Source organism: Asterias amurensis, chromosome 14, assembly GCF_032118995.1.
Source record: "Asterias amurensis chromosome 14, ASM3211899v1".
In the NCBI taxonomy this organism is placed as follows: domain Eukaryota; kingdom Metazoa; phylum Echinodermata; class Asteroidea; order Forcipulatida; family Asteriidae; genus Asterias; species Asterias amurensis.
In genome coordinates, this window is record NC_092661.1 from 4,264,258 (window position 1) to 4,289,607 (window position 25,350).

Sequence of the window (25,350 nt, forward strand, 5' to 3'; positions counted from 1 at the left end):
GTACACTCTTGTTGGCTTAGGAAGTTTGTGACTAATTATACAAAAATGTTGTATCAAACATTCTTTTGATGGAAATAAAGGTGGGTATAATTATTGGGTATATATTTCTGAATTTACACCAGTCGAGCAAATTGATCAATCATCGCTTTCTAAAAAATAAAAAAAAAAATAACAATAACATCACATATACCTCATAACGTAAAATTAAAAAGGCAGTCTATCAAGTTTTGCTAAACTTTGCTATTACACGATCTTACTTTACTCGTTATGAAATCAGCCCCAAGAAAATGCAAATCTTGCGTGCAGCAGATGGAGCGGATACGCGCGTTTGTGACGTATTGACCTATCAACAGGACTGTTGCATAGTGACGCAGAGGCCCTCATACGCATAGCGCTTGCGTTGTACAGGACGCGAGATGCGCGTGCGTTTCGTTTTATTCTCTTGAAAACAAAGAAGTCTCAAAAACGGACAATACTTTACCACTAGCTCCAATAAATCTTGGGTCTAACAACAGGGCCACTGCCGTCTACAGAGAACAAGACAAGTAAGTTCAAAGCATTATTTTTAAGCAACTCATTAAAGGAAGTCGACACTATTGGTAATTACTCAAAATAATTATTGGCATAATAATAAAACCTTTCTTGGTGACGATTAATGGGGAGAGGTTGATGGTATAAAACATCGTGACAAACGGCTTGCTCTGAAGTGCCATAGTTTTCGAGAGAGAAGTAATTTTCCACGAATTTGAGTTCGAGACCTCAGGTTTAGAACTTGAGGTCTCGAAAACAACCATCTAAATGCACACAACTTCGTGTGACAAGGGTGTTTTTTTCTTTCATTATTATCTCGCAAGTTCGATGACCGATTGAGCTCAAATTTTCACAGTTTAGTTATTTTATGCATGTGTTGAGATACACCAACAGTGAAGGCTATTCTTTGATAATTACCAATAGTGTCCACTGCCTTTACACGTACTTAGGCATATTTAGGGTAATCTCTACAAGTTAATTATTTTTAGTTCTAGTGTAAAGAGCTGTTTAATTACAAACTGTTCGATACAACCCCTTCTTTGAAGATTAACCGTAGACTGTAGAGAAAGGGGTAATTGTTCACCCAGTGAACGGCCCCACGCATTGAGTCTTTCTCAGCAGGCGTCTGATAATAGAATACTATAAACTGGAAAGCGTTTTTGGAAATTGTAATATAATTTTTTTTTTTTACATCATGTTATCTTTAATTCAAATTTTGAAAGACAGTCATTTTCCAGTTGAAGTACGACTTTTATACTAAGTTGGTAACGAATCTACAGGTTGAGTGTTGTAGATTGATAACGAATTTAGTGGATTCGTAAAAAAATAATTTACACTTCCATTAATAGAGTGTCGTCACAGAAATAGTTTAATTTAATACTTTTATACCCAAAAGCCGTTAAATCAGACATAACTCACTCCGGTGCGGGGGCTCAACTGCACATATTGATAAATACGTGGTAATTATCTCATTTTTAGCTTTAACATTATCACCATGGCTACGAGGTTGATCCCACTCCTGGGAACGTACAAGGGGCGGATATCTGCAGTAGCAGCATTAGCAGCAGGTAAGTCAAGCCACAAAGTAACCCTCTAAATTTAATCTTCGGTATAAATCGTTTATTCATTTTTTATTTTATTTTATTTTATTGTTATTTACTTAGTTTTTCGGACTATAAAATTATAACAAGCAGAGACCGCCAAGAAGAGTGTAAAAGTAAAAAAAAAAAAAAAAAAAAAAAAAAAAAAAAAATCATACAAAAAGATGTGCCCTGCAAGACCTTGCTCATAAAAAGGGTAAACTTACTATCAATTCTTTCTTTAACCGAAGTCATTTTTGCGCCACATCAAAGTACATGAAACATTTTTAAGGAATTTAATATTCGTCATTGTTTTCACACGACGCGTTAACGATGTTAGATCCGATGCGACCCCCCATATAAGAAAGAAACAAGAAAAGAAAGTCCAAACAGAAAATGGGATTTACTTTGATCCGTTGAATTGGAGGTTGGGGGGGGGGGGAGGGGGAGGGGGAGGCAGTACATGTACACATAGTTCGCTTGAATTAAGCAATATCTTCAATTGAAAGGAGATTGAGAAAACAAAATCAAATGTAGAAACATGATATTTAAACATGATGCTGTCTGTTCGTGAAAAAAAGGTGATGCAATTAGATGACGAAATGTGTAGGTTTATTATGCCTAAAAACTGCGATCGAAGGTTAAATGTAGTCTGTGCTTTTCATTTTTCGTGTATCCTTTGTGACTCTTTAACAGGCGTTGCTGGACTTAGCTACTACAACACCAAGCGTGGACAGGCCGCCGAGGGCGGAGCAACCCGCTTCCCACCGTCAGCCAACTTCCCGGACCTCCGTAAGCACAACAACGTGATGGCATCTCACCTCACACCAGACGTGTACGCCAAGCTGTGTGATCGTCAGACACCCAACGGGTTCACCCTCGACGCGGCAATCCAGACAGGGGTGGACAACCCCGGACACCCGTTCATCAAGACGGTCGGCTGCGTGGCCGGTGATGAGGAGTCCTACGAGGTATTTGTTCGGACAAAATGTCATAAAAAAAAACAAAAACAAACAAACAACATCAAAGGGTTTGGGTAGTTTTTGTACGACACAAAACACAATGACCACAGATTTACATTAAACTTTCACGGTTTGAAGAAAATGATGAAAGATTCCGTTGCTGAGGTGCGGTAGTTTTTGGAAAATTAGTAAAACAATGTCACACAAAATAGTTTCCGTCTTAGGAGACGTGAATATTTTTAGCATGTCGGTGTTACGCGACTCTCCTGAAAACATTGCTTTGTGGTTTTCACTTTGTTCTCAAAACTTGACGACTAATGAAGTTGAAACTTCTACAGGTAATTAGCCCCCATTACGAACAACTCCTCTCACAGTGTGATTCATTTTATGGCCAAAAAATAATACAAAACACATCAAAACCCTTTAAACAAACACATGCATTCTTGAAAGGCATTTATGTTTTGTTTTTGCTCTTTCCTTTGTCCCTGTACTTTTAAGTTTTCTCAAACTTCGATCACACATGTTTCTTGTGGAGAGCCCCGGTGTTAAGAATTTGCGCGTGGAAGCCCTTTTCCCCCCTTTTTGTCCTTGGTCTTTATGAGGTCGATAGATGGGCAGATCTGAAAAATTTTCAACCTCTTTTTCAAAATTCCAAGGTCTTCAAGGAGCTGTTCGACCCCGTGATCGACGAGAGACACAACGGCTACGGGATCAACGACGTCCACCCGACAGACCTGAACGCCTCCAAGATACGAGGTGGCAACTTCGACTCCAAGTACGTCCTGTCGTCCCGGGTCCGTACCGGACGTAGCATCCGCGGTCTCAGCCTGCCGCCCGCTTGCTCTCGGGCCGAACGCCGGATGGTGGAGCAGGTCGTCTCCGAGGCATTGGGAGGCCTTACCGGTGACTTGACGGGGAAATACTACCCGCTGAGCAACATGACTGACGAGGAGCAACAGACTCTGATTGATGACCATTTCCTGTTTGACAAACCGGTGTCGCCGCTGCTTACGTGCGCTGGTATGGCTCGCGACTGGCCTGACGGTCGTGGGATTTGGTAAGTGTGACAAATACTGAGTATCACAATATACCCCTCCTGAAGACGAGCAGAGTATACTGCTCGAAACGTGGATATCACACCGGCTTTTTTTCTTAGCCAACACCCCCACAATAGAGATTTAGTTTACTATAAAGTTATATATGTACAGTTTGGATATTACTTACAGTTATTATCACAAACATGATTTGGTATTCGAGCAACATAAAGCTGTTGATAGTAAGAAGAAAAAACCTTTCCCTTTTTGAAGTAACATTGTTTTCGAGAAAAAAGGCATTTGAGTATGACATTATATCCTAGTATGTGCATCCGAAAGTGCACAAATTGTGCAACTAGGGTGTTTTTTGTTGGGATACAAGTAAAAATGTTGGTCTTTGACAATTACTAACCGTGTCAAGTCCTTACAAGAACGTTGCCTACTCATCTCCCACAGGCACAATAACGACAAGACCTTCTTGGTCTGGATCAACGAGGAGGATCACACTCGTCTTATCTCCATGGAGAAAGGAGGCAACATGAAGGGCGTCTTCGAACGCTTCTGCAAAGGCCTGAATGAGGTAAAGAAAAAACTATCTGGGCCCGGCTTCTCAAAGCTGATTAGCAGAACGTGCTAAACAAGTTTCGTAGCTAAGCCAAAAATGAGTTGAGTGCCAGTGGCAGTAAGTTTTGGCCGGTAACCTGTTTAAAGTCACCTTGAAGTGGTATTTTTTCAAAATAAAGCTTTTGTCACTAATATATGTGTTTTGATGAGTGGAATGTGAATAAACAGTTAACTAAGGTTTTAAAAAATCAGTTCTTATGTTATTTACAAATTTAAGAGTAGACCCCGACCCGAGAGGGCGCTGTTCGTGACGTCAATCGAGGCAGACTTTGCCTGTAATGCGTAGAGTAAACACAATTGCAAAGTACATGTACGGACCAAGTCGTGAGTTTGTACGTTTCAATTGTTTTTCTTTTTTCCCGGCAATGCCGACCAGGTGTATTGCTGCTGAATGCAGAAAAACACTTTTTGAAGTGTACCACCTCACGACTTGGACGTCACAAAAGGGGTAGGCGGAGTCAGCCCCCAAACAACTTTATATATTTTTTAAACACATAAATCGTGACAAAAATTACTAAAAAATTGTTTTATTGTTCGTAAGCATATACTCTTATGTTTGAAAGAAAAAAAAATTATATTTCCAGGTGACTTTAAAGCTAATCAATATTTGGCCGGTAACCTGTTTAAAGCTAATATCAATATTTTCTGTGAAAGGCGTCTTAGAACGCTTCTGTAAAGGCCTGAATGGGGTAATAAAGAAGTCCTATCTGGGCCCAATTTTATAAAGCTGGTATAGCTGATTTCCATAAAGCTGATGATAAGCACAACTTAAGCTTCTGCTAGGCCTAACATGAGTTTGTGCTTAGCAAGTTTGTGTGTGCTTACGTGCTTGCTGAATATGGGCACTGGAAGTATAAGTGTGATCATGGGATTGGACAGATCATCCAGTAAGGCAGTTGTCGCCAATGTGCAACATGGATTGTAGTACTCAAACCACTCTTGTTTCTCACAAATGTGACTGGGTTTTTAGCGGACAAAATAGCAGCACAACACAAGGAAAGAGTACACATGGCAAATGGTGATGACAACATTATAACAATATGAGTTTTAAGAAAGGTGGCTATTCAAAATATAGCACAGGGTTGTGGCGATAGCGGTCTCAAAAACGACTTTTACGCGCATATACTCTCGCGAGACTGCTGGCTTCCAGCTACTTCACATTTGAAATCTCGCGGGAGATGCATGTGTATCGGTCGAACAGCTGCAACAGCAGCTGCAATACACACGAAAACTACTAGCTCCAACAAGAAGGAATTAAACAAGGTTTGAAAAATGGAGTCAAAGTTTGACACTGTGCTGATGTTTGATTCGCTGTGTAGGTTGAGAAGCTGATCAAGTCCAAGGGATGGGAGTACATGTGGAATGAGCATCTTGGATACGTCTTGACCTGTCCGTCCAATCTTGGGACTGGGATGCGTGCTGGAGTGCACATCAAACTACCCAATCTCGGCAAGGTATGTAGATAATAATAATAATAATAGTAGGTATTTGTAATGCGCCAAATCAATCTTTACAGATGTTCAAGGCGCAAGCAGAGACAATGTAAACACAAAAATACATGTAACATATCCAGTGAATGCTAAACAAACCATAATAATAACACCATTTTATAAACAAAAACAATGGGATAGTGAGTGAACGAAACATTACACAGAACCCTGACTAATTTGTCACTGAAGGAGCCTCATACAGCCTTGTATTTATTAGTCTCACTTTGCTTACTGAGCAGCTTAGATCGATTGGAGGCACTGGGGTGGATTTCACAAAGAGTTAAGACTAGTCTTATCTCGAGTTAGGACCAGTTACTCGTCCTACTTAGGACTAGCTATGCAATTTGTGTATCTCCTAGGACTAGTCCTAAGTTAGAACTAGTCCTAACTCTTTGTGAAATCGACCCCTGCGGTCGATTTCACGAAACGCTAGGATTAATCCTAACTCGAGTTAGGACGGGTAGGATGGGTTCAATTCGTCCTACGTATTTGGATACGGAACTGAACCCGTCGTAAGTCCTAAGATTAAACCTAAGTTAGGAAGAGTTTTGTGAAATCGACGGCTGGACACTTAAAGGAACATAATTTACAGAATTGGTTTGCTAGCAAAAAGGTTGCTGGCAGTGTAAGCACTTCATGTAATCCACCATATACATAAACTGGCAAACCTGTGGAAGTTTGAGAAAGATTGGCCATCTGGGTCACGAGAGAATAGTGAAAAACCGATTACAAATTTTGCATTGCATCGATGGCAAAACAAAAGCGAATAAAACGCTAACTGAGCGATAAACTCCAAACGCGAAATTAGATTATTTGTTTCTCATCAATTTGAAATTCAGACAGAAATATTTCAGGGGATGTTTTCTACTATATCATCATTAGACCATGTAAGTTTTATGTGAATTTGTTATCTTCACTATTTTTGTTTCTTACCAATTCTGTAACGTTCCTTTAATATTGGTATTGCTCACAAAAACTGTTAGCATAAACCACTAACAAGCAATGTAGTGCTGTATTATACAAATATTGACTGCTTCGAGTGCTATGGTTAAAACTATGACTCCCGAGGTGATCCCCGGAGCGTTCTATTTTCCCGAGGCGAAGCCGAGGGAAAATAGAACGCTCCGGGGATCACCGAGGGAGTCATAGTTTTTAACCATTGCACGAGTAAATGCAGTCAATATTTGTTTTATAACACCCCAAACATTTTTAAATACTGTACTATTATTATTAAGTTACAGACCTGAATGCTACAATCCACGGACGACGCGAATACAGATTGCAAACACTTTTACTTACTGTAGAGTCGTGCAATCCGAAATGGTTACAGACTGTTAATTTATCATCCTCGTACACGCAACGGACGTCTGGGTACTGCCCGCCGTGTGCTAGTCTGTCGGACTAGCGCACGGCGCCGTGTGCTAGTCTTCGGACTAGCGCATGGCAAACCGACGCACTATCACACGGCCGTCGTCTAGCAAAACTAAGACATGTCATGTGACGCGCTCTAGACCAATGAGCAGGCAGAATACTTGCAAGGGGTGTTATAATAAACATTGTGAGAAACAGCCCCCTCGATGTAACTCATTTTTGAGAAAGAAGAATTTTTTCACTCAAATATAAAAGGACTTCGGGACTGATGAATCTCTTTATCTGAATGCACACAATATTGGGCAAAAAGTGTTTTTTTCCCCCGTTCATCCTTCTCTTGCAACTTCAATGACCAGTTGAGTCCAAATTTTCACAGATTTGTTATTTCATGCATAAGTTGGGATACACTAAGTGAAAATACTGGTCTTTGACAAAATACCAAAGGTGTTCACAGCACCTTCGAGTCGGTCTCTAAGATCGTTTACTAGTTGCTGCTGTGTGCCGTACATGACAGTACGCGTTATATACTTGTTTATACAGTGTCACTAATTATTGTATGTTTTTGTCCGTTAAACTTTTCAGGAATCTCGATTCGATATGATCCTGGAGCGACTTAGGCTGCAGAAGCGAGGTACGGGCGGTGTGGACACGGCGTCCGTCGGGGGCGTGTTTGACATATCAAACTTGGATCGTCCAGAGGTTAGTAGACCTACAGAGTCATGTCATTGTATAATCTTGAAATATTATTCATATTCATTTTCATATTATTTTGTTGAACCAATTCGCAGCTGGACGCTAATTGCATGGTTACTGCAAGAGGATACTACAATATTTCACAAGAAAAAAAACAAGAAATAAAACGTAGGATTTGAAACTTTGCAGGGTGGAGATGCGACATGGAAAGGTTTGCGGTAACATCATGGTGTTACCGCAGACCTTTCCATAAGAAATAAAACACTTATTAAAATGTGACCCTCTCTAATACTTAAGAGAGTCGTATAAGGATAAAGGCTAACGGCAAGTTGTTTTCTTTACACTCGGTGCACCATTTTATTTCCTGAAACAGACGAAGACAAAATACATGTTGTCAGGTCTTCGCTGGAATCATTATCTTAATTAACTTATAAAACAAATAATCATTGAACAGTATTTATATACAAACAGTATTAAATGAAATCGTAAACGGCTTTAAGTAAACAGGTATGTCTCAAGATCATGACATGTGATTTTCACATCATGCGCCATCTTGATTATCGATGGAAAACAACAACTTAAATGCAAATAAAACTTGGCCGATGCTCCTGATCGGAAATGTTTTAAAGAACAAATACTTATAAATAGCAACTCTTGTCAAATAAACTACAAGGGTATAGTTCAACAAATAAATAATAAACTTGTACTCAGAAAACTAAACCGGGACAAATCTTTAGTCCGCAATCAATCAATTCCATTACAGCTCTAATAATCTCGAAATGAATAAAAATAGAATCAATAGTGGTTGAAGATAAACACCAGTTTACAATAATGTACATGAATGATGATTTTAGAGGGAAAATTTATGAAAATAAACCAAAAGATTATTACCTGAAACAGACGAAGACAAAATACATGTTGTCAGGTCTTCGCTGGAATCATTATGAGGGTGGCGGAAGCGCGCGAAATTGGAATGCTGTCCAAGAGAGGGCGCTTCTCTGCTTCTCTTGAATAATTAAATGTTACAAAATAAGTAAGTGCAATAAAAATAACAATGGGGAGTACAATTTCTATGACCGTCACAAAAAGAAAAAAGAAAACAATGTTGACTATGTAAAGATATGAATACAATGTAGGTGTGGCTGAGTGGCACTTCCATATGCAAATTATGATATTCATAAACAGAGCCAGTTGGCAACTGAGACCCGCCCACCTTTTAGCTCCTCTCTTTGACAACAGTGGCCAACAAACGCTTCTTGCTTTTGGCATGGTAAACTCCCCCATCTTATATGGTGTCTTCACTGTGAATCTTAACTTTTCTTCGGAGGATTGTGGGGGGGGGGGGGGGTGGAAGTCAGTACCTACCAAATTGAAGGGTGTTTTTGAGTATTAGGAACATTTCAGGGGGGGGGTCCTAAAACCGCATGTTGCTACCACGCCGCAGTGTAGAGATTATGGGTGCGTTCGTTTAGCTTCCCTGGGTTACCCCCGGTCTGCCCGTAGCGTTCGAATAGCTTTTAACGTCATTCCAGGGGCTCACCCGGGTCAGCCCCAAGTGCCCTGCTTGTGGAGTGGGTCACTTGGGGGCTGGCCCCAGGTGCATGACGTCACTACGAGAGCGGTGAGTGATCGTTCGTTTAGCTCTTGTCAGGGGCTCACCCGAGCGAGCACCGCGGGGTAGACCCAGGGAAGCTAAACGAACGCACCCTATGTATACCAAATAGGGGTACTTCTTTACATTTTTCACTGAGTTTAAACATTTTGAGGTCTTTTTTCCGACTTGTGTTTGCGTCTGTCATTGCGTTTATACGATCGGACTGTTGAGTTCCATTGTACTGCTGAAAGGTTTACTCTTATGAAGGGTACTTTGTTAATAGTGAAACTTAAATTATAAGAACAAAGTATTTGGAAAAAAACCCCAAAGAGTATCATGTATTTTCTTTCACTCATAACACAATGCATGATGTAGCAAAATGGAAGCAGAAAGCCTGACATAAAGAGAAACATTGACAATGCATGGCATTAAAGAGAAACATTGACAATGCATGGCATTAAAGAGAAACATTGACAATGCATGGCATTTTGATGTGTGTCATGTTGTGGCGTACCCCGACCCAAGCTCCTATTGTGTTTTATTGTAGTCTGGAAATCTCAGGAATTCTTTAGCAGACGTAATGGTTGTTGGGGGGGGGGGGGGGGGGCTGGGATCTCTGCACAAGAGGAAAAGAGTGTAGTCCGCGGTTGTTTAAATTTTAAGGACAGCCTTTACACAGCAACCACTTCTTGAAACGGCCTACACGGATATGAACTTTTAGCTCGCATCTTTGCAGACGTTTGGCACCAAGTAAACTAGGAAGTAACACAACCAAAGTACAACCATGCTCTGTAGTACTATAATTTTAACAACACAATGATTCATACCTGTCTTGTTGAGGGTTTTCAACAACTGTCACTTTCGTCCGTTTTTGTCCAGGTCCAGCAGTGCCAACGTGTTGTGGACGGTATCGAAACACTGATCAAGATGGAGAAGCAACTCGAGAGAGGGCGCTCTATCGAAAGCCTGATCCCAAAAGCATAGACTTTACAGAAGTCGCACGTTGTGTTCCACCCGCTAAGACTCTATTTTACTCTTAATTAATAATGAAAACAATCGACAATTTTTTTTAGAGCAGAGGGTTATATTTTATAGAACTGCTTAAGCAGATAATTATGCTTAACAACTTTCTGTTATCAAGCAAAAACAAAACAAAACAGGACATCACTCACAGATTGTGTGGGACTCAGCAACCCTCTGGCAAGGGTATTATTTCGTGTGTGTGCTTATAAGCTACTATGTGTAATTATACATAGGCTGGCAAATAAATTCTGGTAAGCATGATTGTTGTGCTAAGCTACTTTGTTCTTAAGACCTGTCTGTTATATTTAGCCCTGGTCAAACACTTACATTAATTGTGCATTACTAACAGTAATATAATAAACATTAAATTCATATTAATGGAGGAAACGGTGGGACAAAACAAATATAGAAAAATAATCAATTGCTAGTGGTCTACAAGAAGGACAATGTCACACCTTCAAGAAACACGGGGGGTTAATTACAATAAACACGTGACGAATCTTGACAAATATAACAATTTGTATTTTCTTGTCCAAAAATATTTATTTACTTTGCAATAATTTTCTTTATTGAATTCTGCTTGAATTTTATTGGCAATATCTATTTACTCTGAAATAAAGACATTCGCAGTATGGTAGTACATTCCTCGAGAACTAACTGTTAAATAGCTATAATATAGGTTCTATGAGATTAAAGTATAATAAAGACATTTAAAACTATTTAAATTAGCTGCTGTTGTTGTTGTTGTTTTTGAAGTCAATGTTTAACCCCACAAGTTGACCCTCGGGGTATTGACCTCAATAAATGACCTCATGGTTTTGACCTCAGTGATTTGACCCCAGTAATTTAACCAAAAAGAAGGTGTTTTGATCTTATTAACTTGACCTCGGTGGTTATACTTCACTGGTGTGACCTCGGTGATTTGACCTCGGTGATTCGACCTCGGAGATTTGCTAACAAGCATTTGGGGGATATTCACACAGCTGAATGATCGAAGTTCCTCAAACTACTGAATTTTTGTTTTAAGAGTCACAAATAAACACAATTTGATATAGGAGCCCCTCTTTTTACACTAAGAGATTTTTACACTATACAATTTTGTTTTTAAACTAACAACGCATAGGTGCTATAAAACCTTTGAAACAGTATATTACACTTCACAAAATACAATAATTATTATTTTAACCAATATTTAACTGAAATAGCCTTTATTTTTTAAATAAGTACTTTCAGGCATTGCTATCTATTTTTGTTTTTTACAGTAGCTTTGCATTTTACTTGCCCAGAGACATTTTAGTAGCCCAGCAGCCGATTTCACAAAACGCTAGGATTAACCCCATCCCTTAGGATGGGTTCAATGCTTCGTAACGTCTATGGATACGGAACTTCCTAAAAATGAAGTTCAACTCACAGACTAAAACGACAGTCTAAAACAACTGTTTTAAGTAAGTATTGCTTGAAGCTTTGCATGTGGTGTGAAAAAGTAGGAAGAAACTATATTAGTGAACTTGCGGGTACAATCATTGTACATTACTTGTGTGCGAGTGTTGGCTTTAACATGTTTAAGAAGAGCCGGTTTGGTCTCGACGTTTCGACCAGCTCTGCTCATCTTCAGGAGAATGACGACGAGCAGAGTATACTGTTCGAAACGTCGAGACCAAACTGGCTCCTTTCTCGCACAAAAGAAACTTTTCTTTAGCCTGCGTTATTAATGAACGTTGAGAAGTGGTGCTCACAAGCTTATAGTAGTATTTATTAGACAATGTGCTCCAGCCACTGCATTTTTTTCCAATGGCAAATTGAAAAATAATCATTTATTTAAAGGAGAAAACCAAGTATTCAGATTGTAAGTAATGGCCCCATCTAAGCATTAACGCACACCGAAGCTGATAACATGGATTTTTCTTGTGAAAATCACGTGCAAGGGACCCAAACTGCGTATGTTTTAAGGTTTAAGTCTCATCTTTTCTGCTCTAAAAGCATCTTACAAGTCCTTAAAGGAGTCAAGGATTTGACAGACACTCTTTAGAAGTTCTCTTTGTTGTAGAAGAACTTTGCCCCTCCACTAATGCTGGAGTGTTTGTTGGAGCACTTGTGCAGCACCTGGGATAGAACCTTGGGTCCGCAGAAGAAGACACCAACACTTTTACTGCGGAAAGAAAAGTGTAAAATAATCAGTTATCTTGAAATTGAGACGGCTCCATTTTAAGTTTATCTTCCTTAAAGGCAGTGGACGCTATTGGTAATTACTCAAAATAATTATCAGCATAAAACCCTACTTAGTGATGAGTATTGGGGAGAGGTTGATAGTATAAAACGTTGTGAGAAACGGCTCCCTCTGAAGTGAGGTAGTTTTCGAGAAAGAAGTAGTTTTCCACGAATTTGATTTCGAGACCTCAAGTTTAGAATTTGAGGTCTCGAAATCAACCATCTAAACGCACACAACTTCATGTGACAATGGTGTTTTTTCTTTCATAGTTATCTCGCAACTCCGACGACCAATTAAGCTCAAATTTTCACAGGTTTGTTATTTTATGCATGTGTTGAGATACACCAAGTGAGAAGACTGGTCTTTGACTATTACCAATAGTGTCCACTGTCTTTAAAAGGAAGGTACACGTTTGGTAATTGTCAAAGACCAGTCTTCTCACTTGGTGTTACCCAATATTAGCATAAAACACAAGCCTGTGAAAATTTGAGCTAAGTTGGTCATCGAAAGTGCATGAAAATGATGAGAGAAAAAACACCTTTATTGGACGAATTTGTGTGCTTTCAGATAAGAATAAAAGACTTATATTTCTAGCTAGAAGTCTTTTAATATTTTACCTCTTTCTCAAAAAGGGAGACTTCAGAAGGAGTCGTTTCCCACTACATGTATTTTGCATACTACCAACAGCCCTCCAATGCTCGTTACCAAGTCAGTTTTTAAGTTAATATTAATTTTATATAAAAAACCCAACATCACCCCTAACGAAATCCAATAGATCCTTACCCAGGGTTTTCTTCAGCAATGACCTTGAAGATGTCATCCCATTTTGGACGGCCATAGTTGGTCTTCTGTCTAAGACCAGTAATTGCATCAACTTCTTCCTCTTCTTGAAGGTAGATATTCTTAGCCTATAATCAAAAGATGAACCTCATGTTATTTTAAATATTATCTATTAATTTCGATTTACGATTTATTGTTAGATTTCTAATTAATCAGAGATTGAAAAATGAATCACAAACAAAAAAAGTATAAAATAAATAAACAACAAATAATCTTGGCGATTTAATCTCAGTTGAAGAACTAATTTTTGAAGTTCAAAATTTAATCTGATAATATTGACAAAATAAGTATTAAATAAATAAAAAGTATGAAGAATTTATCACAAATCGATGATGAATTATTATAATCCCAAAAGGAACTATACTAATCAGTCCGAGTCCAGTTTCCATTGGTCAAAGGTGAAATTTTGTCAGCTGCACCCACATCATCTCGGACCAATCAAAACACAGATATAGAAAGCTTACGTCACTGCACGTTTATCCAATGAAATCATTGTATCCATTTAAATCACTGGTTATGAAAAGCAAGTGCCTGTCTTTATCCTTGCGGATAAAGACAGGGGACCAGTCTACATTAAGGGCAGTGGACACTATTGGTAATTACCCAAAATAATTTTTAGCATAAAACCTTACTTGGTACAAGTAAAGGGGAGAAATTGATAGTTTAATACATTGTGAGAAATGGCTCCCTCTGAAGTGACGTAGTTTTCTAGACAGAATCAATTAATTTCCACTAATTTGATTTCGAGACCTCAAGTTTAGAATTTGAGGTCACGAAATCAAGCATCTGAAATCACACAACTTCGTGTGACCAGGGTATTTTTTCTTTCATCGTTATCTCGCAACTTCGATGACCAATTGTGCTCAAATTTTCTCAGGTTTGTTATTTTATGCATACATATGTACCAAGTGAGAAGACTGGTCTTTGAAAATTACCAATAGTGTCCACTGTCTTTAAACATACCTGTTTGTTATTCCATCCTCTGGTCAAGTAGATGTTATAATTCAAGAAGTCCGCTTTGCCCTGCTCAATCATATGATTCTCCAAGGAATCTAGGAGTTCTGAAAACCACTCGAAGGCATTGGTGTCAGGGCAGATCCAGAAGAAGTAGACCTTCTTGAGTTTGAGTTCGTAGTCTGGAGACATGCTCTGGTGCCTGGAGGAAACAGTCAAAGCAGGAGAGTCGGCATATGAAACCCTTTTTTTTTTTTTTTTTGCAGCTCGCCAGGCACAAAAGGCCTGAAGGCAACTTCAAGGTTTGGGCTACAATCAACTTAAATTTCCAGGGACCGTTGCCACCTACTCATGGGGCTGAAACAGGGTTACCCCCTTTACAGTCCATACGGATGTATAAACACAATTACAGCCCTATAAACACAGCTAGGGTTAGAGCTTACCATTGTTAATATTATACACATAATATTTTCACCATTGCACCCATATACATATTCTGTTGTGCATACTGTTCAAATAATAATTTATATGATAATAAACTGACCAGATGGATCGCAGAATAGATGCAAACGGAGTGACTCCAATGCCAGCACCAACACACACTGCAGTCTGGTATTTAAACACATCTAGACTTGCAGTACCAAACGGTCCATCAACCGCAACCCTGTAGAAAAAATAGGAGAGAGATATCAACCAAACTATAAAAAAAAAATTGAAAAACAAAGTTAATTGAAGTTGGAAAAAGCAAAGACAAAGACCAATTATTTATCTACTTTAAAGGATTCGGGTACTTTTTCAAAATGTCCATGGATTTACATTAAACTTACAGGGTTTGAAGATAACGATAGTGGAAAGCTTCCCCTGCAGGAGGAAAATCTCCTCACCAACTAAGGTTGTGTAGTTTTTGAGAAATGAGTAAAACAAGTCACAAAATAATTTTGGTCTCATGAGACCAAAACTATTTTAGCATGTAAAATCACCCTTAATCAGTTATCATATTATACCAAAACCATAGCATAACTGGTTAATACGTTTTTACATTCTAAAACTGAGACGAAAATTATTACTTTTACTCATTTCTCAAAAACTACAGCACCTCAGTAAGCAGAATTTCAAGGGAAGCTTTCTACTATCATAATCTTCAAACTGTGTAAGTTTAATGTAAATCTGTTGACATTGTGTTTTTTGTTAGGAAAAAGTACATTTTTTTATACCCTTTAAAGGCATTGGACACGGTTGTCAAAGACCAGTATTCGCACTTGATGAGTATCTCATCATCCACGTAACATAACAAACCTGTTACTTCAGAGGGAGCCGTTTCTCACAATGTGTTATTCTATCAACAGCTCTCCATTGCTCGTTACCAATTAAGTTTTTGTGCTAACAACTATTTTGAGTAATTTTTCCAATAGTGTCCAGCGTTACTAACTCTCCGCTATACCTTGCCAGATCGTCAGACTCAGTGTTGGTCTTAGCGTCAGCTCCCATTGCCTTCCAGAGGTCTGTAGTCCAGTCTCCCACAGTGCGAATATGAACGCTGAAAAAGTCATCCTCTGGCGCCTGATCAAAACCAGATTAAAAAAATAAAAATTGTGTAAACAAAATGTGTTATAATAAATAAAGAAACGGAAACAACTTTTATGAATAAAATGGCGTCGAGGGTCTCTCATCACCTGGCAGGCGCTTTAAGTTGCTCCTGATTAAAAGATTGTCGCGGGTTCGAACCCACAATTTTGTTTACATCTTGGTCCCTTTTTTGTGTCAGGAACTCGCTATCCAACGTTTGCAGAGATATCATTTTCTGTACTATCTATAGCCTATTTCACTCCATTGCAGGAGGAAAATCTCCTCACCATTTGTTCATTTCATTATTTATCCTGCGCTGTTTGTTGCCGATCAATGCCCTATATACATTCTCTGTGGGTGCGTTCGTTTAGCATCCCTGGGTCGACCGCAGTGTGTGGCGGTTTTTTTTTCCCAGACGAACGTGAGTAACTATCTGCACACGTTCGTCCTGGGAAAAAACCCCGTCACACACCGGGGTCGACCCAGGGAAGCTAATCGAACGCACCCTGTATATAGCCCCAAAATGTGGAGTAAGCTTCCTACACAGATCAGAAACGCCAGCTCGCTCACCTCATTCAAGACATTCCATAGAGCTCACCTGTTCAACCGTTCAACTGTGCCTCCCCAACGCCTTAGAACAAACTTTTGATTTTGGCGCTCTAAAATGACCTTTGATTGATTGATCGATTGATTGACAGCCGTACGACCCAGCAGCGGAGGAGGCAACTGCGCTTCAACAGATACCTCATAATCTATTTCTGAGGTCTCGAAATCAAATTCAAGTATTTTAGTGGAAAATTACTTGTTTCTCAAAAACTTACGTTACTTCAGATGGGGCCATTTCTTGTCAAGTAAGTTTTTATGCTAACAATTATTTTTAGTAATTGCCAATACTGCCTTTAAGGCAGTGGACACTATTGGTAATTGTCAAAATTCAGTCTTCTCACTTGGTGTATTTCAACATAATTATGCATAAAATAACAAACCTGTGAAAATTTGAGCTCAATCGGTCGTTTAATTGCGAGATAATAATGAAAGAAAAAACACACCTGTCTTACGAAGTCGTGTGCTTTCAGATGCTTGATTTCGAGAGCTCGAAATTCTAAATCCGAGGTCTCGAAATCAAATTCGTGGAAAATTACTTCTTTCTCGAAAACTACGTTACTTCAGAGGGAGCCGTTTCTCACAATGTTAATACTATCAACAGCTCCCCATTACTTGTTACCAAGTAAGGTTTTATGCTAATAGTTATTTTGAGTAACTACCAATAGTGTCCACTGCCTTTAAACCAGGCCACGAGCTAATGAAATTAATTGTAATTTACAAAAATGAAACTTACGGACGTGAGGGTAAATGGATGCCACTGGATATGGGAGATTGGAGGGCACTTTAGGAAGATGTACTGCCCAGACAACATCTTGAAGCCGTACTTCTTCATCTGCAGCTCAATCACCTGTAAATTAAATAAGTAAAGTCTCAGTGACATTATGGGTCTTTGTGACCTTAATAATATTTACGTCTTTATGAAATTTTGGTCTTTGTGACCTTAATAACATTTTTACGTCTTTGTGACATTTTGGTCTTTGTGACCGTCTTTTTGATCTTGGTGATCCCGTAATCCGAGTAACCGAAAAATGTTGTCGTAGTGACAGGTTTGGAGCGGCGCCGAGAAATGCCCGATCACCTATAGCCTTGATCAAGGCGCTACAGCCAGCCGCGATCTGCAAAATCCCAGTCCCCATCACTGAATTCCACCAGTGCACCCCCATACATAACACAGTGCATATAATACGTATACAGCGTATGTACACACATACGTACTGTACATGTACATGTACCATCTGTATACGGTACACTTACGGTACATGGGTACTTCCTAAGTAGCGCCTTGATGGTTTTGTATCTGCCAAAATTTAGGGCGGAGCTCATTATGCTAATGTTTACTAACAACCCGTTCTCATTGGTTGTTGGTTGACCTATAAACTCTCGATGTGATGTCAATCACAACGTTCTGCAAGCACTCGCACACATGTGCTCGTCGACGTAATTGTAAACAAACCGTGGTTGTAGTTGCAATGGCGGCGGGCGAGGGAGAAATCCCTACTAGTAAAACAAAACAGTAAGTCGCTGGAAATCAGTGGTGTATAATTTGCAACACAACTACAGAAACTTTCAACAAAATATAACAACCGCGTTTAATGCATCAATCATGGGTTTAGAAATAGAAGGAAGAAAATTAGAACATGTGAAATGTGTTTGAGAAAGGTTAAAAAAGTATCCAGGTGTCATGGGTTTCCGGCAAGATGGCTTTTTGGTAAGAATTCTTAGGTGTTGGGCATATGACAGTACAACACACCCCATCCCCTTGAAGCACAAACACAGACCAGATGAGATAAGAAACCCAGCTGTTTATTTTGTCTTAATGTAGACATATATTATTTATTACGTTTCTCGCGGTAAATCAAAGTTGGGGATCGAAAATATGTGTTGTCGAAAACATACCAGACGGTAGAAGATGGCGTGTGGCTGAACAACAACTACAAGTAAAGTTCAATTTCATAAACAAACTCTTGCCATACTACTAGTACTACACTACAACGTTACACTTATAGTACAGCAGCTTTAAATTCAGGGACAAATCTACCAGCTACGTTGTAATTATGATGCTAGTCCTCGTGTTATAATGAAACGCAAGACAACGGAAGTTGTTCGAAGTTGTTCAACACCATTACCGACCGGGCGAGTCTTGTCCGGCTCACCCGTCCGGCAGCGCATTCAGACCCCTTACAATTATAGCTAATATACACACCACGCTCTCGACACTGCTATAAAAAGCACGTATTACAGTACATGTCCATACAGCTAGCGTACAGCGTACACACACACACACACACACACACGCATCCATGCATGCATGGACGTGGCATGATTGCTCGCAGTAATACGTTATTCTCAATCGCGCCTGTGATTGGCCAATGTTTAGAATGACACGCCCACATCATGAATACCCTTTTATCGGAATTCCGATAAAGCTTTACAAACCCATCAAGGCTGTTGTTTGAGCCACGTGTGCGAGGTTGAAAGTAGAAAGACACGACCGTACTCACGACTACGCTATACTGTTCTCGCTGTACAATGTATGGTAATGTACATTTGTGTATGCACTGCATGCGTGTGCAGCGAACCGGGCCGGGGAACAGTACGTCAACAGCCTTGATCAAGGCTAGATCACCTATAAGGTAGCCCATGGTTTCCTTGATGGGTGTGACAACAATGTGTGGTCTTGCGACAGATGGTTATTTTCAATTCAGGAGCAGGATGGAAATTACATTTGAGCTAATCTGAACTTATGCTTTTATGCCCCAAGTTTTGATGTGCGGTGTTGTGAAGAAAAATAACCTCTGAAAGAAGGATTATTTGTCAAGGTGGACATTTGTTATTATGGTATTCGTTGAATCCTTTTATTGTTAGGTTATTGACCTGACAACAATGGTATCCAATATAAAGTTGGGTTGACACGATTTTAATGAAATAAATTTCGGGGTGAAAAATGAAAAAGTTACTTTAAAGAGCGGGATTTGAACCCGCCACCTCCACATTAATGAGTGGTTTACCAAATGAGCTATTTATATACACTCTAAAAACTCCCGGGTCAGAATTGACTCGGATTCCGAGTCAAAATCACCGCTTTTAACCAAAATTCTGGTCACAATGACACGGATTCCGGGTCAAACAGACCCAGAAATGGGTCTGGCCTCCTGTGACACAAATCCGGTCAAATCTGACCCGGAAGTTTTCAGAGTGTAGACCTATTTATTAGAAGTAACTTTCTCCGTCACCTTTGAAGGATGTTTGACGACTTTGACAAGTTGAACTTTCTGGCAGCTGCGAGCAAATCGAATAGTTCTCTCGAGAATGTAGAGGGCTATCGGACCAACAACCCACATCCAACTCTGAAAGGTGAACAAACACCCGATAAATAAACTACATTGCAAGGTGAAGAGAAAAACACAAAATCAGGAGGTTGAGCCCTAAAAAACACACGCACAAGTATTAACAGTTCCAATGGGATTGTGTTGGATCTGAAAAGAACACACAATACCAACCTCTACCCTCGCAAGTACCCACTTATACCCCTGAGTAAAGAGAAGCAATTATAGTAAATAATATTCCCCCAAGGACACAAGAGCGTCGGGACCGGGATTCGAACCCACACTCCGATGACTTTCCACTTAGTGTTGAATGGGAGACTTTCGGGACGCTTGGCGGCAGCAGACTCACCAGGTAAAATCCATTGTTCTCGGTAATGTGCGCACGCTCAAAACTACGTAAACAATGGAAATTTACCTGGTAAGTCTGCTGCCACCTAGCGTTTCAAAGTCTCTCATTCGATTCTCTTAACCACTCGGCCATGACACCCAATACAATTAGATTTGGTCAGGTACTTTTTCTACTCACCGCAGCGCTGCCGTCTACGAATACCGGGTATGGACATGGCTGTGCCTCTGGGGCCCACGTTTCTGGAATGGTCTTGCAGAGGGTGATGTTGTGGTCCGCTAAGTTTGACTGAGAACGAATTATGCCCCTGGAAAATAAGAGCAACAGAGGTTTTTTTAATTTTGGTTCGGGGATCGAGTACAAGTAGGCCTATATTCCTTTACATAAAACAAGAATGATACAGGGCCCGTGGTCTTCTTTCACAACGAACTCAGGACTATTCCTAGGAGATATTACAAAAACTGAAGGCTAGTCCTGAGTTAACCTAGTCCTAACTCGAGATAAGACTAGTGTTATCTCTTTGTGAAATCCACCCCAGATGGGACATTAAAGGAACACGTTGCCTTGGATCGGTCGAGTTGGTCTTTGAAAAGCGTTTGTAACCGTTTGTTATAAAATGCATATGGTTAGAAAGATGTTTTTAAAGTAGAATACAATGATCCACACAAACCTTCCTTGAAACCTTCCCTTTATTTCGTTGACTAACACGGTCGGCCATGGGAGTCAAAATTTTGACTCCCATATTAATCGCCGACCGTGTTATGGGAGTCAAAATTTTGACTCCCATAAATGGCCGACCGTGGTAGTTCGCAAAATAAAAGGAAAACCACGCAATTTCGGGGCAAACTTGTGTGGATCATTGTATTCTACTTTTAAATCATCTTCCTAACCATTCATTTTAAAACAAACGGTTACAAACGCTTTTCGGCCGATCCAAGGCAACGTGTCCATATAAGCGTTAGGTTCCGTATGTTCCGTGTTACAGTGTTATGCAAAGTGTGATATCACAATACAAATCACTGTAATGCTGATAACTTAAAGTGAACCTTTGTTATTGTCTGTGGAATCGAGAACTGATGGTAGCTTAAAGGGACATGTTGCCTTGGAATGGGCGATTTAGGTTAAAAGTGATTGAAGGTTAATCCACAAGAGGGCGCCATTTCAGATAGTGGTGCAGTCATTATCAAAAAGGCAAAGCACATCAATAACACACATACTTGGAGACAAGTCTACCAACATTTGAAGGCTAACATTTGCCCATTCACCATGAATTGCTTCAAAGAACTTCACAAAAATATCCTCCAGATTAAATTTCTGCGGTGAACAGCAACTCCAGTGGTGTCTTTCTCGGGTTTTTCCCGAAGTGGTTTTAAAGGAAATGGTCACCTTTGGTAACTGTCAAAGACCAGTATTCTCAAATGGTGTTAGCAAAGCACAAAATAACAAACATGTGAAATTTTGGCTCAGTCATCGAAGTTGGAAGAGAATAAAGAAAATACACCTTTGTTGCACAACTTGTTGTGCTTTCAGATGCCTCTTAAGAGGTATGAGGCCTGAAGACTATTACTATTTGAATAAGAATTAATTACCTCTTTTTGAAAAAATACGTTACTTCAGAGGGAGCCGTTTCTCACAATGTTTTATGATATCAGGTCTCCATTGCTTACCAAGTAATTTTTTATGCTAAACATTTGTTTAGTAGGTATAGTGCCTTTAACGGAGTATTACAGAATTGGTTTTGCTAACAAAACAGTTGCTGGCAGTGTAAGCACTTTATGTAATCCATCATAAACATAAACTGCCAAACCTGTGGAGGTTTGAGATCGATTGGCCGTCTGGGTCACGAGAGAATAGTGAAAAACCGATCACAAATTTTGCATTGCATCGATGCCAAAAACAAAAATGAATAAAACGCTCACTGAGCGATAAACTCCAGACGCGAAATTAGATTATTTATTTCGCATCAAATATGACATTTCAGACAGAAATATTTCAAGGGATGTTTTCTCTTATCACCATCATTAAACCGTGTAAGTTTTATGTAAATCTGTGATCTTTACGATTTGGGTTTCTTACCAATTCTGTAACGTTCCTTTAAAGAGTAATGTTTTACAAAGTCATAGTAAGATATCGGAACCGTTCATTGCTTTATATAAAGGTTTCAAAAACAACAGGTATCGGGTTTCAGGAATAGAAAGTAACTTCATGGAAATGAAGGAAATGGTGTGGTGAGATGTTTGTTATTTATACTCACCCAGTTCCGTGAACAAGGATCATACCGTAGTACACGATGAACAAATGGTGGGTGATCCAAAAAGTCTCAAAGTATGATCGCCTGTCAAGAAAACAAACAACAATAATAACATCAAATTAGTGTGAACGAGTACAGTTCATATCTAATGATTCGGCACATTTGAAAGAAGTATAATATAACAAACAAAGAACACCAAATGTTTTTAAGCTGCATCTCATTCAATTACAGGAATTATGGTACGGGAAGTAAAGCTGCAAGTAGTCTGTGTGTACTCAGGTTTCAGAATACTTCCACAAATTACGACAAAGGATTAAATGTTCTACACTTTCACTTTCTATGAAAATTACAGTAGTCTCCACCATATCACAACCATTAGGTATAACTTGGTAATCGACAAAGATCACTTTAAGCTTGGTGTATCCAAATATTATGAAGAAATACTTGCAACAATTTGGGCTCAATTGGTCATCGAAGTTGCAAGAAAATATAATAAGAAAAACCCTTCTTGCATACAATTGTGTTTCCTGATACATGAGAAATGTTTCATGCCTCAAGCCTCTACCAGCTTGTCTATCATTTTTATTTTTATTTTTTTTTTTTTGGGGGGGGGGGGGGGAGGGGGCTGGAAATAACCTCTTTATCTAAAACTACATTACCAAAACGGTATCACTTATAATAATGTTTTAATATCAACAGCTCTCAAGTGCTCTTACCAAGTAGGTTTTTTATCATGGTCATTACTACAAAAAGTACACCATGTCTTTAAAGGAACACGTTGCCTTGGATTGGACGAGTTGGTTTATAAAAAGTGTTTGTAACCGTTTGTTATAAAATATATATGATTGAAAATAATTTGTACAAGTAGAATGCAATGATCCACACAAATTTGCCTCGAAATTGCGTGGTTTTCCTTTAACAGTGCGAACTAACACGGTCGGCCATTTATGGGAGTCAAAGATTTGACTCCCATAAATGGCCGACCGTGTAAGTCGACGAGGTGAAATGAACACCGTGCAATTTCGAGGCATGTTTGTGTGGCTCATTGTATTCTACTTTTACAACATCCTTCTAACCATATGCATTTTACAACAAACGGTTTCAAACGCTTTTCAAAGACCAACTCGTCCGATCCAAGGCAACGTGTTCCTTTAACACTGTCTTTCCAACATGAGTATGCAAAATATAATTATTTACATTCCCAAGTTTCAAAACCAAAGTAGAATCGAAACAAATACTCCACACGTATCCTCCAATCAACTTCACAATTCTTTCATTTTCATTGTGTTATAATAGACTAAATAAACAGACGAACAGACAAATTACAAACAGAGCCATATTATTCTACTCCACTTTCTACTCCGCTTTCAAAATTGTCAAAAAGTCAATGATGGCATATTCATTTTAGAGATAATACTGGTGTTACAGTTCTTTTATGCATGTCGCCAGACACACAAGGCCTGAAGGCCACTTCAAGGTGTGGGCTACAATTATTCTTTTCCAGAGGCCGTTGCTACCTACTCCTAGGGCTGAAAGAGGGTTACCCCTTTTACAGTCCATACAGGGTGCGTTCGTTTAGCTTCCCTGGGTCTACCCCGGTGTGTGGTGGGTTTGTTTCCAGGACAAACGTGGGTAGTTATCTGCACACGTTCGTCCTGGAAAAAAAAAACCGCCACACACCGGGGTCGACCCGGGAAGCTAAACGAACGCACCCAGTGATGTAGGCTTGGGTATCATCAATCCGAAACCTGGCCGGTAAAGCAGAAGGCACTACCTTCCAAATGTTACGTAGCAAGCCAGGGTCACGACCGTGATTCGAACCCACACTCTGCTGATCAAACACCAGAGCTTGAATCCGGTGCTCTTAACTGCTCGACCATGACACACAAACTAATTCGGAGACAGAGATGTGTGAGAACAGCATTTATTTCTCTCAAACATGTTTTTTGTCTTTATGACGCTATTTTGCTTGGTCATTGAGGAAGCATAACTGTTATTTAGTTAGAGATTAACCAAAATTAATATTCTTTATCCCCGATGCAAATTTAATAGCTCTTATTGTTAGATATTAATATTGTTATTGCCAAAAGTAGTATATGTATACCCCAGGGAGACCTTCTTAAAGGCAGTGGACACTATTGGTAATTACTCAAAATAATTATTACCATAAAACCTTTATTGATAACGAGTAATAGGGAGAGGTTGATAGTATAAAGCATTGTGAGAAACAGCTCCCTCTGAAGTGATGTAGTTTTCGAGAAAGAAGTAAATTTCCACGAATTTGATTTCGAGACCTCAAGTTTAGAATTTGAGGTCTCGAAATCAAGCATCTGAAAGCACACAACTTCAACTTCGATGACCGATTGAGCTCAAACTTTCACAGGTTTGTTATTTTATGCATATGTTGAAATACACCATGTGAGAAGACTAGTCTTTGACAATTACCAATAGTGTCCACTGCCTTTAAAAGCTTTCTTTTAAAGATAAGGTGCATTTGATAATCACTCTTAAAGGCACTAGAGCACTATTGGTAATTACTCAAAATAATTATTAGCATAAAAACTTGTCCGACAGGGGTGTTTGTTTTTCCATTATTATCTCGCAACTTCGACGACCAATCGAGCTAAAATTTGCACAGGTTTGTTAGTTATTTAATGCATATGTTGAGATACACCAAGTGAGAAGACTGGTCTTTGACAATTACCAATAGCGTGCAGTGTCTTTAACTTACCGGATAAATTCTGTTGCTGATGAAAACATTATGATAAAGACCAGTGTAAGGACGACCCCAGACCATCCAGCGATGGGGATGACTCCTTGAAGAATGAGACCGAACCCGAAAGGAAGTCCC

The 25,350-nt window shown here is 39.4% G+C and overlaps 3 protein-coding genes across 3 annotated transcripts in view; 1 reads left to right on the forward strand and 2 right to left on the reverse strand.

The window, feature by feature from the left end:
- LOC139947256 (profilin-4-like) overlaps nt 1–10,271 on the reverse strand; it is an 82,285-nt gene extending 72,014 nt beyond the window's left edge. Inside the window, exon 1 of the mRNA XM_071945145.1 lies at nt 10,206–10,271. The gene's annotated coding sequence lies outside the window, so the exon portion shown is untranslated. The remainder of the gene's footprint in view (nt 1–10,205) is intronic.
- LOC139947257 (creatine kinase U-type, mitochondrial-like) lies at nt 410–11,126 on the forward strand. The gene is made up of 8 exons (XM_071945146.1): nt 410–545; nt 1,510–1,598; nt 2,307–2,581; nt 3,229–3,629; nt 4,063–4,186; nt 5,550–5,684; nt 7,674–7,790; nt 10,258–11,126. Exons 2-8 carry the CDS (start codon nt 1,526–1,528, stop codon nt 10,360–10,362), a joined length of 1,230 nt encoding a protein of 409 aa, XP_071801247.1. The 5' UTR covers nt 410–545; nt 1,510–1,525; the 3' UTR covers nt 10,363–11,126.
- The window catches only part of LOC139947253 (NADPH oxidase 2-like), a 28,933-nt gene continuing 14,426 nt past the window's right edge, over nt 10,844–25,350 (reverse strand). The window contains exons 5-14 of the mRNA XM_071945139.1: nt 25,231–25,349; nt 22,503–22,583; nt 20,429–20,555; nt 19,810–19,923; nt 17,310–17,423; nt 15,846–15,964; nt 14,949–15,068; nt 14,414–14,606; nt 13,394–13,518; nt 10,844–12,550 (exon numbers count right to left, since the gene is read on the reverse strand). Of these exons, the coding sequence (XP_071801240.1) occupies nt 12,427–12,550; nt 13,394–13,518; nt 14,414–14,606; nt 14,949–15,068; nt 15,846–15,964; nt 17,310–17,423; nt 19,810–19,923; nt 20,429–20,555; nt 22,503–22,583; nt 25,231–25,349 (1,236 nt within the window). The 3' untranslated portion in view covers nt 10,844–12,426. The remainder of the gene's footprint in view (nt 12,551–13,393; nt 13,519–14,413; nt 14,607–14,948; nt 15,069–15,845; nt 15,965–17,309; nt 17,424–19,809; nt 19,924–20,428; nt 20,556–22,502; nt 22,584–25,230; nt 25,350) is intronic.